The following is a 19,248-nucleotide window of genomic DNA, read 5'->3' as shown; positions in this document are numbered from 1 at the left end:
ACCCGTCCCAGGTAATCTGGGACGTATGGTCACTCTACATTAGGCCACTGGGCCACACCCACTTTGCAAAGGAGAGACGAGGTAGTAGTCTTATATGATAAATGCAGAACCCAATACCTTTTGAAGCCAGGTACACAAGCAGAACGAGGTGCATGTAAGCAAAAAAATGCTTGTGATTTTTCAAATCGTGGAGGTCCCACGATTTTAAATGCGATTCCCAGAGCAATTGTGATTTGGCTCTGCAGCCATTGAATGCAATCACTCCAGGATTTCTCACAAAATGCTTTATGATCACAGCTCTGCAAGTGGAACCAGCCTCCCAGGGTTCCACTGTTGCAACGCTTTGCTGATCACTGGCAATCGGCAAGCTTTGCAAAACCACTGCCAGTGGGACCCAGGCCTTGGTGGCAAAGGAAAAAGCAGTAGTGACGAATAGTGACAAATTTCACATAAACGTAATTTTGCATCAAAATTCACATTTATGATGCAAAATTGTGATGCAAAAGTTTGGGGAAAATCATAATTATGTCTGTAATTGTAATCATTCGTAATTTTGCATACATTTTCATGTAGTTTCGTGCCAAGTTTAGCGGTTAATAGCAAAGCCCCCATACATGCTATTGCCACCAAAACCATATATATTAACCACTTCACCACTGAGGGGTTTTACCCCTTGAGCACCAGAGCAATTTTCACCTTTCAGCGCTCCTTCCATTTATTCATCTATAACTTTATCATTACTTATCACAATGAAATGAACTATATCTTGTTTTTTTCGCCACCAATTAGGCTTTCTTTAGGTGGGACATTATGCCAAGAATTATTTTATTCTAAATGTGTTTTAATGGGAAAATAGGAAAAAATGTGGGAAATTTTTTTTATTATTTTTCAGTTTTTGGCCTTTATCGTTTTTAAATAGTGCATGCTACTGTAATTAAAACCCATTAAATGTATTTGCCTATTTGTCCCGGTTATAAAACCATTTAAATTATGTCCCTATCACAATGTTTGGCGCCAATATTTTATTTGGAAATAAAGGTGCATTTTTTTCAGTTTTGCATCCATCCCTAATTACAAGCCCATAGTTTATAAAGTAACAGTGTTATACCCTCTTGACATAAATATTTAAAAAGTTCAGTCCCCAAGGTAACTATTTATGTATTTTTTTTAATTGTTTTTTTTTTTTTTTTAATTACAAAAAAAAAAAAAAAATTGGTGAGTGTGGGAGGTAATGAGTTAATTTTTAGTGTATAACTAATTCATTTGTATGTGAAAAATGCTTTTGTAACGAATGGGAAATTATCTCCGTGGTCAGCGCATAAGTCGTGCGCTAACACTGCGGAAATCCTCCACAAGTGTTGGAATAACATAACCCAGCTTTGGTGCAATGCACCTGTAGAGGGGAATTCCCACCGGCAGATGGAGCTGTGGAGTGCAGAGGAATAAACCCTCTGCACTGCCACAGATGCCAGATAGGAATTGTACGAGGTGAAGCAATACAGGGCAAGATAGCCCTTCAAGAGAGAGAGAGAGCACAGAGACAGAATGTATGTGTGTCCACTAATCTAGTCGCCACCCGGCGACGGCGCACACACAAAACAGCGGAAACCAAGCAGGAATGCAACCGCAAGAATAGCGATTGTCAACAGTGACACAAGATCGAGTAAAGACAGAGCATAAGTGTAGTAAGAAAGACACAGCAAACAATGATCAGAACACCAAGGAAAATAACAAACGCACTTGCTAAGCGCGGTCACCGCACGAAAAACGCAACAGTGACAAAACACGCTAATGGCGCGGTCTCCGCACAAGAAGCGCAACAGAGACAAAACGCGCCAACCCTAACTAACCAATGTAACACGAAAATGAATAGAGAACGCGAACGCTTGCTAAACGGTTACCCCACCGAGCCTACCGCAAGCGTTCGTTCCAGACAAGACAGACAGAAGGAGCAACCAGTAGCAACCGCAGCTCTGGCCCACACTCCCAGACAGAGTACAGAAGGAACTACCGCCACTACCTCTAGGGCGGATGCGATCCAGACAGACAGACAGATGGAGCAACCAGTAGCAACCACTGCTCTGGCTTGCACCCCTAAGACAGAGTACAGAAGGAACCACCGCCACTACCGCTAGGGCGAATGCGATCCCAACAGACAGAACGATTTCCTGTCAACAGCCGCTGGCGACAAGACAATCGCAACAGATAGACAGTACAAGGCAATACAGATAATTACAACCTGACTATGCTAGAAGGAATGCTAGTGCACTCTCAAGGAATTACTGTAAGATAATCTTAGCAGACAATTAGCAAAGGCTAAGACTCCAGGTAAGTTATCAGGAACAAACCTCTATGACCAGCAGGGAATTCTGGGAGGAAATGGCATTTATACTGCAAGCCTTCAAAGGAATCAGATAAGCAATTTGCATGACAAGTGGATGCTAATCCCCCATCATGGCAACTCTGAAACTTGCAGAGAGAAGACAGGTCTCTTTTCCAGGGACCTGTAGCAATCAGACCTAAACAATGGTCAAAAAGCTGCCTGCCTGTGCAGACAGCAGAGCAGTTCATTACAGCTTTAGGGTGTAGTTTTACTATTTGGCCACAAGATGGCCACAGTAAGTTTATGTTTATGCGTCTTGCAAGCGTCCGGAAGGACGCTTGCAGGAAATGTTATGAGGCTAGGAAACTTTTTTTTTTCACAATGATCGCGCTGCTTCTCGTAGAAGCAGCTGATCATTGCGGGGGCTTGGATCAACGAACGGGAACGTTTTTTCCCGTTCATTGATCTCCGGGCAAGCGGGCAGTGGCATGCACGAGCGCGGGGGCGCGCGGACAGCGGCGGGAGCGGCATCAGGTGCCGTCAGGTTCTCCGTCCCTAGTGTTAACAGGGTGGAAAACGGGGCGGAGAAATCCGCACCGCTGGGGGTAAAGTGGTTAAGAAGACTAGTGGGTACAAGTAAAAAAAAAAAATCAAAAAGACCTTGTAGTTTTTGAGAAAATTAATGTTAGATACAGTATAGAAAGTTAAAATGGTTTTTAAACTGTCATTTTTCTGAGTTTAAAAAAACATTTTTCTTTGTATTTTTAATATCGATTTTATCAAAAACCATAAGGTCGTTTTGAAAAATTATTTTCTTGACTTGTACCCAATAATCTCCTTAACATCTGTAGCACTTTTGTTACAACAGCATGTATGGGGTCTTTGCTATTCACTGCTGAAGTCGGCACACATTTACGCAAAAATTACATGAACATTAATGCAATACTACAAATGATTGCATAGAATCAATTGAATTTATAACTTGTAATTACGTATAGGCGTAATTGCAAAAATATATGTGAAATTTTGCGTAATCTTATTTAGCTGATTACGATCATGACTAAAAAGCAGCAACATCCTAGCTAAAGAAACAGAATGACCAAACACAAGACCTCTGCCACCTTGATTATCTGCTGCATATGTGCTCTGTGCCTGAACTGGGGCAAGAATGTTAACAAACTGGTCACCTTATGCATGCTTAATCATTTATAGTTCCATAAAACAGTTAAGTTGGGGTACCATTTCGCCCCCAAACACACCTCATTATGCTTAAAAAGGGGATCTGTAAGCAGTGAGAATTGTGTGAACCTCTATAGGATTCAGAAGCTTCCCCCTCTTAGGTAAGTATTTACTTTTTAACCACTTTTCCCACAGTATATCTACGTCCTCTGTGACTATATCCAAGCCACGAGGACGTAGATATACGATTTTTATCAGAAGCAGTGCTGTGGATGATCGGGCACGTTCCCGTCACAGCCTGCTTCTGTACTAATTGGTCTACGGGAACACGCGTTCCCTTAACCAATTAGGGGACCCCCCGTGGAGGAATGATCAATGCTGTGCCCATTAGCATTGATCATTCCTCTCTGCTCCCTGCAGCGATGTGTGAATAAAATCCTGAAAAGAAAAAGCAGGACTCACCTCCCTGGATCTAGCGGCAAACATGCTGCAGGATTCTCTGTTCACAGTTCCGCAGTCAGCCCCATACTGGTGTGACCCGGTGTATATGGCAGTACTGGGCTGACTGCGGAGCTGTGAACTGCGGCTCCTGCTGGACGATCCCCGCTACAACCAGGGAGGTGAGTCCTGCTTTTCTTTTCAGGTTTTATTTAATGATCAGGGCATGGGGGCGGCCTAACATAATGGGGGGGCTGTCTAATTTGAGGGGGGCTGCCTAACATGAGAGGGGGGGCTGTCTAATATAGTTACATAGTTACATAGTTATTTTGGTTGAAAAAAGACATCCATCCATCGAATTCAACCAGTATAAAGTACAACACCAGCCTGCTCCCTCACATATCCCTGTTGATCCAGAGGAAGGCGAAAAAACCCTTACAAGGCATGGTCCAATTAGCCCCTAAAGAAAAAAATTCCTTTCCGACTCCAGATGGCAATCAGATAAAATCCCTGGATCAACATCCTTAGGCATTACCTAGTAATTGTAGCCATGGATGTCTTTCAACGCAAGGAAAGCATCTAAGCCCCCTTTAAATGCAGGTATAGAGTTTGCCATAACGACTTCCTGTGGCAATGCATTCCACATCTTAATCACTCTAACTGTAAAGAACCCTTTCCTAAATAAATGGCTAAAACGTTTTTCCTCCATGCGCAGATCATGTCCTCTAGTCCTTTGAGAAGGCCTAGGGACAAAAAGCTCATCCGCCAAGGTATTATATTGCCCTCTGATGTATTTATACATGTTAATTAAGGCGTCTTTTCTCTAGACTAAATAAACCCAGTTTATCTAACCTTTCTCGATAAGTGAGACCTTCCATCCCACGCATCAATTTTGTTGCTCGTCTCTGCACCTGCTCTAAAACTGCAATATCTTTTTTGTAATGTGGTGCCCAGAACTGAATTCCATATTCCAGATGTGGCCTTACTAGAGAGTTAAACAGGGGCAATATTATGCTAGCATCTCGAGTTTTTATTTCCCTTTTAATGCATCCCAAAATTTTGTTAGCTTTAGCTGCAGCTGCTTGGCATTGAGTACGATTATTTAACTTGTTGTCAATGAGTACTCCTAAGTCCTTCTCCAAGTTTGATGTCCCCAACTGTATCCCATTTATTTTGTATGGTGCTAGACCATTAGTACGTCCAAAATGCATGACCTTACATTTGTCAACATTGAATTTCATCTGCCATGTATGTGCCCATATAGCCATCCTATCCAGATCCTGTTGCAATATGACACTATCTTCCTGAGAGTTGATGATTCTGCACAATTTTGTATCATCTGCAAAAATAGCAAGATTGCTCACTACTGCATCTACTAGGTCATTAATAAATAAATTAAAGAGCACTGGACCCAGAACAGACCCCTGTGGGACCCCACTGCTAACAGTCTCCCATTTTGAGTACGATCCATTGACCACAACTCTTTGTTTTCTGTCCATTAGCCAGTTCCTTATCCATGAACACAGACTCTTCCCCAGTCCTTGCATCCTCAACTTTTGCACCAGACTTTTGTAGGGAACAGCGTCGAAGGCCTTTGCAAAGTCCAAGTATATCACATCTACAGCATTCCCAATATCCATATTAGCATTCACTACCTCATAAAAGCTGAGCATGTTAGTCAAACAGGACCTGTCTTTAGTAAACCCATGTTGATGCTGAGAAATAAGATTATTTTCTACTATGAAGTCATGTATAGTATCTCTTAGTAACCCCTCAAATAGTTTGCATACAACTGATGTTAAACTTACAGGTCTATAATTTCCTGGATCAGATTTTTTGCCCTTCTTAAATAATGGGAAAACGTGGGCTGTACGCCAATCCACTGGGACTCTGCCAGTTGCAAGAGAGTCACAAAAGATAAGATAAAGGGGTTTATCTATAACTGAACTTAATTCCCTTAGGACCCGAGGATGCATGCCATCCGGGCCAGGTGCCTTGTCTATTTTTAATTTATTTAGTCTTGCCTTCACTTCTTCCTGCGTTAAGTATTTAATATTACAGTTAGAAGATTGAGACTCTTCCGCCTCTGTAGTTTGCAACAGTGCTGTTTCTTTTGTGAAGACAGAAGCAAAGAAAGCATTTAATAATTATAATAATATGAGGGGGGTTGCCTAATAGGATGGGATTCCAAATAGGAGGAGGGGGCTGCTTAATAGTGGGGGCACATTGGGGAGAGGGCTGATAATACTGGAGGCACATCGGGGGGCGTGTCCGCCGGATGTTCTGAATGGACGCATAGATCCAGACCTCCGATCCCAGCATAGAGAAAAGCGACGATAAAAGCATGCCATCCACACAAAATACCGGCACAACGGCTGAGGAAAGTGACATGGAGACGGAGGCAGTGAGGAAACGCAAACTTACCGCTAAACCACCGCGGAAACTCACTGATTTCTTCACGGACCGCCGGAGATCTAAGAAAACAGGCAGCCAAGATGGCGCCGGAGCTCCTGCAGCAATGCGCACAGCAACCTTCCCACAGCCTGAGCCGAGAAGTGAGACAGCAGAGGCACGCTCATCCAGCGAATCATCTCCAACTGATTCTCCCTCCTCCCGCAGCCCGGCCAAAGCAAAACCTCGATGGGCAGAGGAGTCTGCAGAAGAGCAGGTAGGCCAGCACCCTAGCGTGCCAAACCCCACACTCTCCATAGATACTTTCCCCGTCTCTGACACGCTGCTCACGCAGGCCTACATGAAAGACATGCTAGTCTCCCTGAAACACTCATTACTAGCAGAACTACTGCCTATAACCACGCAGCTACAACATGCAGTTGATGACTTAGGAGAAAGGGTCTCCCATAATGAAGATCGCATCGATGTGATTATAGAGGAGCACAATAAAACAGTAGACTCCCTGTCAACAAACGACACAGACATAAAATGGATGAAGCTCAAACTAGCTGACGCGGAAGACCGTAACAGAAGGTCCAACTTGAAGTTCAGGGGAATTAGTGAACAAATCCCACAAAGCGAGCTGAAGCAATACCTAACTAAGCTCATCAATACTACAGTCCCAGGCCTACAAGACTACCAGCTAATGATAGAGAGGGCACACAGACTACCCAAGCCCACATTTGTCGCAGACAAATTACCCAGGGACGTTATTGCTAAATTCCTTTGCTTCACAACAAAAGAAGCGCTCCTAGCAGCAGTAAGGAAAAACGGGGCCCTACCTGATCCATTCCAAGCGATCCAACTCTTCCCCGACCTCTCTCAGGCAACACTCACAGCCAGAAGAAGCATGAAACAATTCACCACCTCATTACAGCAAAACAGCATTCCATATAAATGGGGTTACCCATGCAAGGTGATTGTGAGCAAAAATGGCTCAATCCACAGCGTTAACTCACTAAAGGAAGGCCTTAAATTACTCCACCTCTGGAACATCACTCCAGCTCCTCCAATGCAAAGCCTCAGCCGTGCACCGACTACCTCCAAGATTAATAAGGAATGGCAGATGGCCAAATGAGATGGGATCTATACTGGTCACCCACTTGTTAACAACCCCACAGGTTGAGCAGAATGCTCTTGCCCCCCAACATACCAGATAGTGCTACAATATGTTCAGTTTTAGCACTACTGCTATACACATGTTATAAATTACCTTTGTTGTATGTTTATGTTTTTCCTATCTCTGGTTCTAGCTCTAAGGTTATAGCTAATTTCATATCTTCGGGAAACCTGATCCACCTAGGTCAGCGTAAATACCCCCACCCCCTTCAAATGAATCCATACCACCAGATCATCATACGCACTCAACGACAAAACACGTATGAGACTTAAAATCATTACGATAAACTCCCATGGCCTCAACTCCCCACAAAAGAGGGCATTCCTATGGAACGAAGCAACAAGATCAGATGCGGATATAGTGATGACACAAGAATCGCACTTTGCAGAAGGAAAAGTTCCCAGGTGCTCACATAAGTGCTACCCAAACCCCCTTATGAGTAACTTCACACAAAAAAAAAGAGGGGTGATGACAGCCCTACACGCGAGACTATCAGCCTCAGTAGACGCAATCCACCGAGATACACAAGGAAGATTCCTGATACTTATCTGCACAATCTCCAACCTCAAATTCACACTAGTGAACATTTATGCACCTAACTCTGCTCAGCCCACTTTCCTTAAGAAAGTCCTTAATAAGGTGGACCAAGTTAAAACAGGCCATGTTATCTTTGGAGGAGACTTCAACACTATCATATCTCCACAGCTCGACTCAACATACAAAGGCCAACGACAAGCTACAACATTACAAGCCTGGCTCCACAAAGAACTCTTATATGATCCCTGGAAAGCAATACACAGTGCTGAGAGAGACTACACCTTCTACTCCCAAGTTCACAAATCTTACAGCAGGATTGACTTTTTCCTTCTAAACAGCAAGGACCTCCAATATGCATCGAAAGTGGAGATTGGCCCAATTTCATGGTCCGACCATGCCCCCGTCACCCTTTTCATGGACTTCCCATCCCATGCCCCCGTCACTAAAACTTGGAAGCTGAACAATTCCCTTTTGCTCCCTCCAGCAAACAAACTCCAGATAAAATCCCAATTGGCAGAATTTTTTGAATTTAACGTGTACCCCTAATGTAGTGATACGTCTATTTGGTTAGCTCACAAGGCCTTCGCAAGAGGCCTCCTCATCAAGCTGGGTGCCATACAAAAAAAAAACACACGCCTGCAAATTGACAATCTCCTAAGGGAGATTAAATTAAAAGAACAACAGAATATAACCTCCCCCTCCCACCAGAACCAAATTGCTCTCTTTCAATTGAGACAAGAACTAAGAGCAATATGGATTAATAAATATTATTGGATGAAACAAAATTCTAAATCCTTATTCTACTCCTGCCACAACAAGACAAATAAATTACTAGCACAAAAGATCAAACAAAAAAGGGCCAAAACCACCATAAAAAAAATTATCCATCCGATTAGCAAAAAATTACTAACAAACCCCAAAGACATAGCAGATGCCTTCAGTGAATACTACGGATCTCTTTATAACCTCTCGAAGGACCCGACTACATACCAACCCACCCCTCAAACGATTCAGCAATTCTTAGAACAGTTACAATTACCTAAAATAACCGAACCCCAACTACTTACCCTAAACACCCCTATCTCAACACAAGAAATTATAAAGACCCTTAAGCAACTAAAAAAAAATAAAGCCCCAGGCCCAGACGGGTTTACGAATGAATATTATAGAGAATTCTCACTAATCTTGGCACCCAGGCTGATGAGACTGTATAACTGCATCATTGAAACAGGCAAACCACCCGAAGAATTTCTATCTGCTACTATAACTGTTATTCCCAAACCAGGAAAAGATGCGACTAACACCACAAACTACAGACCCATCTCTCTACTCAACAGCGACAATAAAATTTTTGCTAAAATTTTAAGCAATAGGTTACTAAACATACTACCCAACCTGATAGCCCCAGATCAAGTCGGCTTCACAAAAGGCCGCCAGACTTCTGACGGGACAAGGAGAATAATTGATCTTATGTCCTTCACAGAAACAACTCGGATGCCTTCTCTGTATCTAACCTTGGATGCAGAGAAGGCATTCGATAGAGTACACTGGGAATTTCTACACCAATCATTGCTAAAATTTGGGTTCCAGGGCAGAATACTTCGAGCTATAATGTCACTGTATACAACACCCTCAGCCACAGTATCCCATGCAGGCTTCCAGTCAAAACCATTCCACATAACTAATGGAACTAGGCAGGGATGTCCCCTGTCCCCTCTAATTTTCGTCCTTATAATGGAATCATTAGCAGAAACCATAAGAACAAACGACAAAATCTCTGGGATCAAAGTCGGCAACTATGATCACAAAATAGGGCTATTCGCCGACGATGTGATTCTCACACTAACGAACCCCCCAACCTCCCTTAGCCAAGTAGTAAAAGTACTGCAGGACTTCTCCAGAGCGTCACTTTATAAAGTTAATGCCAATAAATCATTACTACTGTGTAAAAACATTGATAGTGTAACAAGGGATCAATTAAGTACCATCTCCCCTTTCCCCTTCACTCACTCCTCCATCCCTTACCTGGGCATCCAACTTCCACAAAATGTGTCTGACCTTTATAAGACCAACTACACTCCCCTAATTAAAGACCTAACAAAAGATATGGAAAAAATAGCCAAAGTAGAACTATCCCACGCGGGCAGAATCTCGGCCTTCAAAATGCAGCTCCTCCCTAAGTTGTTGTACCTATTTAGGACGGTCCAAATACCCATACCCAAAAAATTCTTTGTAGATATGTACAAAACACTAGCATGCTTCTTCTGGAAAGATAAAAAACACAGAGTAGCCATAAAATATCTACAAATCCCCAAAAAGTCAGGAGGCTTTGGAATTCCATGTTTAGAATCATATAGACATGCTTGTATCTTAGAGGCAAGTAAGGGCTGGTGGGAACCCACTGACAGGAAACTATGGGTGGACATAGAGCAGGAAATAAGTGGCATCCCCACAAAACATCTTCTAGCACTAACCACCATGGATCTCTCAAAAACATCATCAACCCTCCCTCCAGTCACCTCCACGATTCTCGCATGGAAAGCTTTAGCCTCAGCAAATATAACGTCAGAAGACTATATCCCCCTTAAACTTCCAATACTTGCCCTCAATCACACTATCCCTAACCTCCAACTACATACCTGGACACAAGCAGGTATTCATTACATAAATGACCTATTCCACAATAGAGAGCTGAAATCACTAGCTCAATTAAAAGAGCAATATCATTGCAATAACTCAATCAATTACCAATACATCCAAATAGCCCACCTTCTTAAAGGAAAAACAGGCCCACCCCTCTACCTCCCGAGATCTTTAAATGCTATGTTATGCAGCAAAACTCCCCTAAAAGGAGGGATATCACAATGGTATGACCTCTTAACCAGCAACTACACAACTAGACAATCAAAATTTGCAAATGCGTGGTCACAGAAACTCCATAACAACATAGACCACCACGATATAAAAAAAGCCATGGATGCAGTCTTAAAACATTCCTCACACAACGCACATTGGGAATCCCTCCAGAAAATTATCATGCATTGGTACCTCACACCGGACAAATTAGCCAAATTCACCAACCCCAGCAATTCCCTATGCTGGCGATGCAACCTTCACACAGGCACTCTAGAACACATACTATGGAACTGCCCAAGAATCTCTCAGCTCTGGTCTGCAATTAACCACCAAATAAATTGCATTATACACTCCCCATATGTTCTTACCCCACAATTGGCTATGCTACACATAGGCCTGTCGGAGCTCCCTATAACATATCATAAAGAAATAACTCACCTACTATGTGCAACTAGACAAACAATCCTACAAAACTGGGGCTCTAACAATGTCCCCACCCTTACACTTATCTTAGCAACAAAAGACAACAACCTCAAAATGGAACACATCTTTAAAGCTTAAATTCATAAGGAAAAGGATATAAGTTAGGAGGTATGAGTTTCCCATACACGTTATCTCCCCCTTCTAGTTTCCCGTTTATCACCTTTTACTTATCCCTCAATGGTGCAAGCTCACAAATGAAATAAGTTATAACCCTCACCAGGGCGCTTACTACGCCCTGTTCGACATGCCCACCACCAACCAGACTACCCTCACGGGCCGGCATTAACCCAACAGCCCTTGCTAATTAAAACAAGGTGTTGGGGTACCCCCCCTTCTGCACACCCCAACACTTCTGTGGATACATCACCCTAGGTCCCTCACAGGCAGATGGCTCTTAGCCCCTGAAGAGAGACCCACCAAACTCACCTACCACTCAACAATTACCTATAGGGTGAGAACAAGTCACCAACCTTAGGCTTCTCTTACTACTCTCCACTAACCCGTAGAGGTAGCTCTAGCTCACAGAGAAAAGAAACTACCCTCTCACAGATGGCCCACACAGTTAATACTCAACATACTCGACTACCGTCTGTTTTCTTTTCATGATTGGTTATAGATAAACACTGTTCTATGTTAAATGTGAATAACTTGTATTGTTATTTTTGAAAAACTAATAAAAAAATCATTTATATAAAAAAAAAAAAATACTGGAGGCACATCTGGTATGGGGGGACTTAATACTGGGATACCTAATGGTGGTACATGTGGCTATCTATAATGGAGGGTAGTATAGTACTGGTGGCACCTCTTGCTATCTATATGGGGGAACCTAATACTGAGGGTACAGCTGACTGTCTATACTGGGGGCACATCTGGCTACCTAAAGCGGGGGTCTTATACTGGGGGCACATTTCACCATACTTGGGGGTGCATCTATCTATCTATGGGGGGGGGGGGGGGCTGATACTGGGTGCACTGCACACCTGGCTACCTATAGGGGGTTAATACTGGGGGCACATTTGTCTACTTATACTGGGGGGGCTGCCTAATCTTTTCCAATTAAAATGTTTTCTCAAATTTAAGTGAAAATTACACACTGTAGCAAAAAAGCCACCTTAATTTCAGAAACAAATATCATCATCATAAATTGTGATATGAACATAATTTAAACTTTATGAAAAACAGGAGAAATAGCCAAATAAAATTTGTGTTTCTCTCCAGTAGCACTTTTTATTATTAAACTGGAATTGGTAAAAACTGAGAAATAATGTATTTTTTCATTTTTTCCTATTTTTCCCATTAAAATGCTTGGAAATCAAAATCTTTCTTGGAAAAAACATACAGCCAAATGAAAGCTTGGTTTCTCTTGAAAAAAAAAAAAAAAAAAGATATATGTATCATATATGTGTCATAAGTAGGGATAAAGTTTTTGCTGATTAAATAGGAACATAGCTAAAACAACAAAACTGCTTTGGTTCATAACGGGAAACAAGGTCTAGATTCAAAGTGGTTAACTACCTCCTGACCGCGTCACGCCAATAGGCGTGGTCGTGGCGGCAGCCCCAGGACCGCCTAACGCTGATCGACGTAAAGTCCTGGGGCTCTGTTTTGCAGGAGATTGCGTGCAGGCTGCGCGCGCATCTCCTGCTTGGTGGGCGGAGCAGAGCTTCACCTTCAGTCTCCCAGCTGTGATCGCCGCTCGGGAGACTGTTAGACAGCGAAACTGTCATCTATTACCCGTACAACTCTGCGATCTACAGCAGCGCTGTACTGGGGACAGCCGTGTCACACGGCTGTCCCCTCCAGAGGCACAGATGTGATCGGCTGTCATAGGCTGAAGGGGGGCATACAATAGTTAAAAAAAAATACACATTTTTTTTATTAAAAAACACATAAATAAAAATAAACAAACAAACATCTGGGGGGCAATCAGACCCCACCAACAGAGAGCTCTGTTGGTGGGGAGAAAAGGATGGGGGGGGGGGGGGGAGAGATCACTTGTGTGCTGTGTCATGTGGCCCTGGAGCTTGGCCTTAAAGCTGCAGTGGCCAATTTAATGAAAAATGGCCTGGTCTTTAGGGGGGTTTAACACTGTGGTCCTCAAGTGGCAACGTTTCTCATTCCTTGGGTACACTTGATGTTTTCTCCCAGAAGACATTTTCACACATTATCCAAAAAAATGCATTTGAAGGCACCAGCAAGCAAGAAAATACTCAGAATAAATTTGACAATAAGTTTACCTACGTTTGGGTACTTTTTCAAATGTAGAGTGCTGAAAAATTATTTTAATCAGAAGGTAAAAGGTGCAAAGGGATAATGATTAAAGAATATAAAGATTAAAGAAGAGTGAGTGTAAAAAAGTGTGTTGTTCCTAAATCCATGATCATAAACTGCCTTTCTTTAGAGATGACCAATGAGATGTCATTTTTAAAAGTTAATGCAAATGTTGCTGCAATTTGTGTGCATTTTCCCCCAACAACCAATAAGATTCCATCTGTCATTTTTGTAGAGCGGTTACTTTGCTGTATATCAGTTCTGAGTACTGTTGATCTGTTGTTATTAGCGCAACCCATGGTACTTGGGTGATAGGCATTATAATTATGATGCCGACATTTGTATAGCACTCAATAAGCCACCCTGCTATGTTAGGGAGTCTTGCCCAAGGACTCCTTACTGAATAGGTTCTGGCTTACCAAACAGGAACTGCCAAGACCCCAACCATAGTCTTCTATGTTGGAGGCAGCGCTCTTAACCAGTGCACTATCCAGCCATAGTCACATGAGCAGCACCTAAGTACCACAGGTTTAAATAATGTGTAAAAATATCATAAACCTGCTGTGTGCTGTCAGCACATAGCAAATTTACCAGAATATAACAAATAAACCCCTATGTTTTATTCAGATTCCCTTAGATTGTAAGCCTTTGGCAGGGTTCTCCCTTCCCTAGTGTATTTAGGGGGCCTACAAAACCAGCCCAAAATCGCATGATCATGCATTTTGTACCTTTTGCCTATGTGTATAACCTTGTCATGTCTGTTATCCTTTGCACCATTGTATGTATTTATTGTCCAGTGCTGAGTAATATGTTGGCGCTTTATAAATACAATAAATAATAATAATAATTCCACGGAATTGAAATTTCCCAGAAATCAGAATTCCACAGAAATCTGATTTACTGAAACTCAGTAATTTGAGCCCAAACACAGAACTCAGACGCATTGGACCATTCAGAGAATGCAGAATTTTCCCACAAAAGTCGGATTACTGCGGTAATTTGACCCAAGACTGAATTTCTGTTTTACCAATTTTCAAATTTTTTTTTTTTGCAAAAAAGTGACAAAACACTCCTGTAAATTCTAAAATCGAAAAAAGAAAATCGGAATTCTGGGGAAATCTGATTTACTGCAACTTTGTATTTTTAGCCCAATCACATATCTCAGAAGCAATTCGATTACTGATTTTCCAATTTCCGATTTTTTTTTTGTTATTTTTTGCATTCTCTGATGCCAAAAAATTTCGAAATACTCCTTGGAAATTGGAAAAATGGAAAATGTGGAATTGGTATTGGTGGAAATCTGAATTTCCGCCCAATCAAAAACGGGGATTTCCGCCCATCGCTATGTATTTGTTATATCAGTAGATTATCATCTTGTTTATCATCTCTAACTGCCAATACCTCCCTACATGTAGTCCTCCGTGCTGTGGGATGCATGGAGGACAGCACATACATGTAGGGAGGTATTGCATATACCCCCTAGAGGTACTGATTTACCTACATTTTTTCCAGAACACTGATTCAGCTATACGGCTAGTCCATATGCCTTTGTATTAGACAGCATTCCTGGACTGATTTAACAGATCACACTGATCGTTAGCTACATTAGCAATCATTGTTTTTCAGCGCCAGGTGCTCCTATTGTTTTCATTGTACTCTTCATTTAGGGCTTGAGCACTGGCCCTGAGCTCACCTTGGCTGCTTTTTGTCTACCATTGCGCTACTACTCTTTTCAATTTAAGACTATATAACTAGTGATGGGCTCGCAGGTAGAAAACTAGCCGAATCCGTGATTCTAATGAGGCTTAATTGCCTCAGGTGTGTGCATGGGGGACAGGAGGTTAATTACCCAGATGTCCGGGCGCTTCCACGCCTATCAGGCGCTCCCACGCATCCAATGGGAAGCATTCCATGACTTAACACCGCGCACTTCCTCCTCCGGCCGGAAGTAGGAAGTGCGCGGTATTGAGTCATTGAACATGTCCCATTGGACACGTGCAAGCGTCTGATAGGCGTAGAAGCGCCCGGACATCTGGGTAATTAACCCCCTGTCCCCCATGCACACACCTGAGGCAATTAAGCCTCATTAGAATCGGGGGCGTGGCTTAGCGCCGGAGAAGAATGGACGCACATTGCTAGAGCTCCGCTCTGACTCTCCCCCAACGGTCACCTTCGCTGCTTCTACAGACCAACCGGACCAGACATTTGCAGTTCTAGCCACCCCTGACAGCCCCTGGAGCTGGCTCTACCCACATCGGACCACCCAAACGCTGATTTTGAACTGATCCGACTGTCTACCGCGCACTGCGGCCTACACCCAAGATGGCGCCCACTCCGGGACCAGGCTCCGAGCCCAGCTCCCGGGCAGAGGACCCCCCCACAGAGGATCTTCTCAACCGCTCCCTCACGGTAAGGGACATGAGAGACTTAGCAACGGAGATTAAGTCCGCGCTAGCTGCAGCTACCTTAGAAATCAGGGAGGAGATGGCGGCCATTGCGGGACGTGTGGACGGGCTGGAAAGAGAGAGCAGATACCAGGCCCGAACCTCAAACGCAGCAGCCAGAGCTATTTGTATGCATAACGCCAAACTCATAGAAGCTAACCGGCAGATTGAGGACTTGGACAACAGGGGGAGGAGATGCAACATTAGGGTGAAAGGCCTGCCTGAGACGGTTTCACCCAGCGATATCGTCCCGGCTCTGACAGCCATCTTTAACGGGGTCATGGAGAAACCTAAAGAGGAACATATAGATTTTGTGAGAGCGCACAGAGCCCTGAAACCGAGGGGAAGTGATAATGACACACCTAGAGATGTTATTTGTTGTCTGCAATCTTTCCCCCTCAAAGAATCCATAATGCGAGCTGCGAGAAATCAAGAGGACATAATCTTCAATGAAACATTTATTGGGGTTTATCAAGACCTATCCCCGATTACCTTAACCAATAGACGGGCACTAAAACCACTGCTGAAGATCCTTCAGGAGAAGAAAATTCAGTATCGTTGGAAGTTTCCCTTTGCGCTTGTGGCATAGGTGGGCAACAAAGCGGCAACTCTTAGATTCCCGGATGAACTCTATGCTTTCTGCCAGGTTCTCGGAATCCAGTGCCCGGAGGTACCAGAATGGTATGCAGATTTCCTTCTACCAGAAGAGATTTACAAGGAAAGAGACTCTTTCTTCGCTAGCGCCAATGCGAGCCCACAGGCACCCAAGAGATCTAAATCTAATTCCTCCTCCTCCTCTGAAGACTCCCGATGCCGTTCTACTCGCAGAAGACACAAGATGGATAAGTGAACTTAGACTTGCTTAAGATACCTGAATTACCTCTTTTTTCTTGCAGAAGACTCCCCTTGGGGGCTCCCCTCTCCCTCACTCGCCCACATGTTTCCATATATTGACCCCCCCGTTGAAAGACAGTGCTGTAGACTGGATCCTGATGTAATCTCCTAGCTTCACCCTCTCTAAGTGCAAAGAGACCTGATACAAACGCTTCCCTGCATATCTTTTTGACCTTTAAAGATTCCATCAGTCCCATTGTCCCAAGTGTGTTTTTCTTTTTGTCAGAAGGAACCACTGCAGCTCCCCTAGCCAGGGAGGAGTTACCCTCCCCCCCCTTTTTTTTTTTTTTGTTAAACAAAGCTAGCAACATGAGGGCTCCCTCCTACTACTTGGTCTAGGGGAAGGGTTCCCCCGCTAATGGTCCACGATAATGTGGCTAAAAGACAGCCTGTAGTATGCATAAATGCCAGGCCTTGCTTGTTATTATCATTATATGTTGGCATACAAATGTTATATTTAAGTTTTAGTTTAAGACTTACTCTACGTCCCTTGGGATCACAAAAAAGCACCTGGAATTGTGGGGGAGGAGAGTTGGAATTTGGGGGATCGACGTCTGGGGGAATGTCGCGCCAAATGTCCTTGGCCCAGTTTTATGGGTCGGACATGGCGGGACGTTCCCCCCCCCCGGTCGTTCTCCTGGGGCGGATTCTGTTAAAGGCTGATATGTTCCTCATGCTCTTCACGAAAGTGCCTTAATTTCCCCTGGGTGTACTTCGTTGAAAGCGAAGTTGGTTACTAAATAATGTGTTTAATGTGTTTAAAAAGTTGATCTTGTTTAGGGGTTTCTACCGTCCTTAGGGGTGGCCTGGGACGAGGAACCTGGTCTGATTAATCTTCTGTTATAGTTCGTGATATAGGTGGCCGGGGGGGGGAGTGAGTACAAACTTGTTGTGACTCATTTAATCTCCTCTGCTGACCTTAATTCCCCCCAAGTTGGCATTGGTCAACACCACTAAGTACCTCCATAAATTCTCCACAGGGATCTTCTTTTAGGACTTCCCTGTGTGGTGGCTTTTTCTCGTTTCTTGAGCTCCCTAGCTTAGCTACTCTCTTCTCTCACTCTTTTACTCTTCCTTCTTATTCTTCCTTCTTCGTTTCTCTCTCCTCTCCTTCTTACTTCTCTCTGTAGAGGTCCTAGGTCCTTAAAAAGATATTGAATATGTCTGAGTATATGCCAATGCACACAGATGCTACACGTCCAATCTCCCTGGAATGGAAATTTGTGTCTATCAATGTAAATGGGCTAAATACCCCTGAGAAGAGGTCACACCTGTTGGGGTTCCTCCAAAAAGAAAAGGTGCAGATAGGCCTCCTCCAGGAAGCCCACCTTAAGCAAAATTATATACCCGCAATTAAAAATCATAGATACACACAAATCTTCCATGCTACAGCTCCTGAGGGCAAAAAGAAAGGAGTGGCTATCATAGTCCACAAATCTCTGGAATTGGAGGTCAGTGAAACTAAGGCAGACCCAGAGGGAAGATTCCTTTTTCTTAAAGGGAAGGCTGGGAATAAAAGTGTCACCTTAGCCAATGTGTATGTGCCTAACCAGAAACAACCTTCCTTCCTAGCTAAAGTACTCAACGATCTACAACAATTTCAGGAAGGTATTCTAATTGTTGGTGGTGACCTCAATATTTCTTTGGAGCCATTACTTGACACTTCTAATGGCTCATCATCATCCATCCCTTACAAACACTTGCGTTTTATTAGAAACAAGTTGGATGACCTGACACTGTTAGATGTTTGGAGGCTATCCTATCCCACAGTCAAAGACTACACGTTTTTCTCTGGTCTACACAATAAACACACCCGTATTGACTACTTCTTTTTGCAACAAAGGGATCTTCCTCTCTTGAAATCTGCTGAGATAGGAGTCAAAACTTTCACTGACCACAATCCGATTTTCCTAACTCTGCAACTACCAGACACAATTCACAATTCGTGGAATTGGCGTCTGAACCCATACCTCCTCACTAATCTGGAACACCAGCCAGGTATAGCACAGGAAATCAAATCATACTTTAATCTAAACGCTGACACTGCACCCAGCAAAATGGTCTTATGGGAAGCCCACAAACCAGTGCTGAGGGGTCACCTTATCAGTCTGGGCTCCAGACTTAAAAAGGAGCGAAATGCCAGAATAGAGGGATTTATGTCTCAAATCAAGAAGTTGGAGACAGTCCACAAGCAGACGTTAGCGGCCCAAACCCTTCAAGAGCTCACCCAAGTCAGATCCTCATTACTC

At 43.4% G+C, this 19,248-nt stretch overlaps 1 protein-coding gene across 1 annotated transcript in view; it reads right to left on the bottom strand.

The window, feature by feature from the left end:
* The window catches only part of LOC137533456 (olfactory receptor 5I1-like), a 41,612-nt gene extending 23,629 nt beyond the window's left edge, over positions 1-17,983 (bottom strand). The window contains exon 1 of the mRNA XM_068254842.1: positions 17,961-17,983. Coding sequence (XP_068110943.1) covers positions 17,961-17,966 — 6 coding nt within the window. The 5' untranslated portion in view covers positions 17,967-17,983. The remainder of the gene's footprint in view (positions 1-17,960) is intronic.
* Between the last annotated feature and the right edge of the window lie 1,265 nt (positions 17,984-19,248).

The sequence above is a fragment of the Hyperolius riggenbachi genome, chromosome 9 (genome assembly GCF_040937935.1).
Source record: "Hyperolius riggenbachi isolate aHypRig1 chromosome 9, aHypRig1.pri, whole genome shotgun sequence".
In the NCBI taxonomy this organism is placed as follows: Eukaryota; Metazoa; Chordata; class Amphibia; order Anura; family Hyperoliidae; genus Hyperolius; species Hyperolius riggenbachi.
This window is presented reverse-complemented; position numbering and strand designations above follow the sequence as displayed.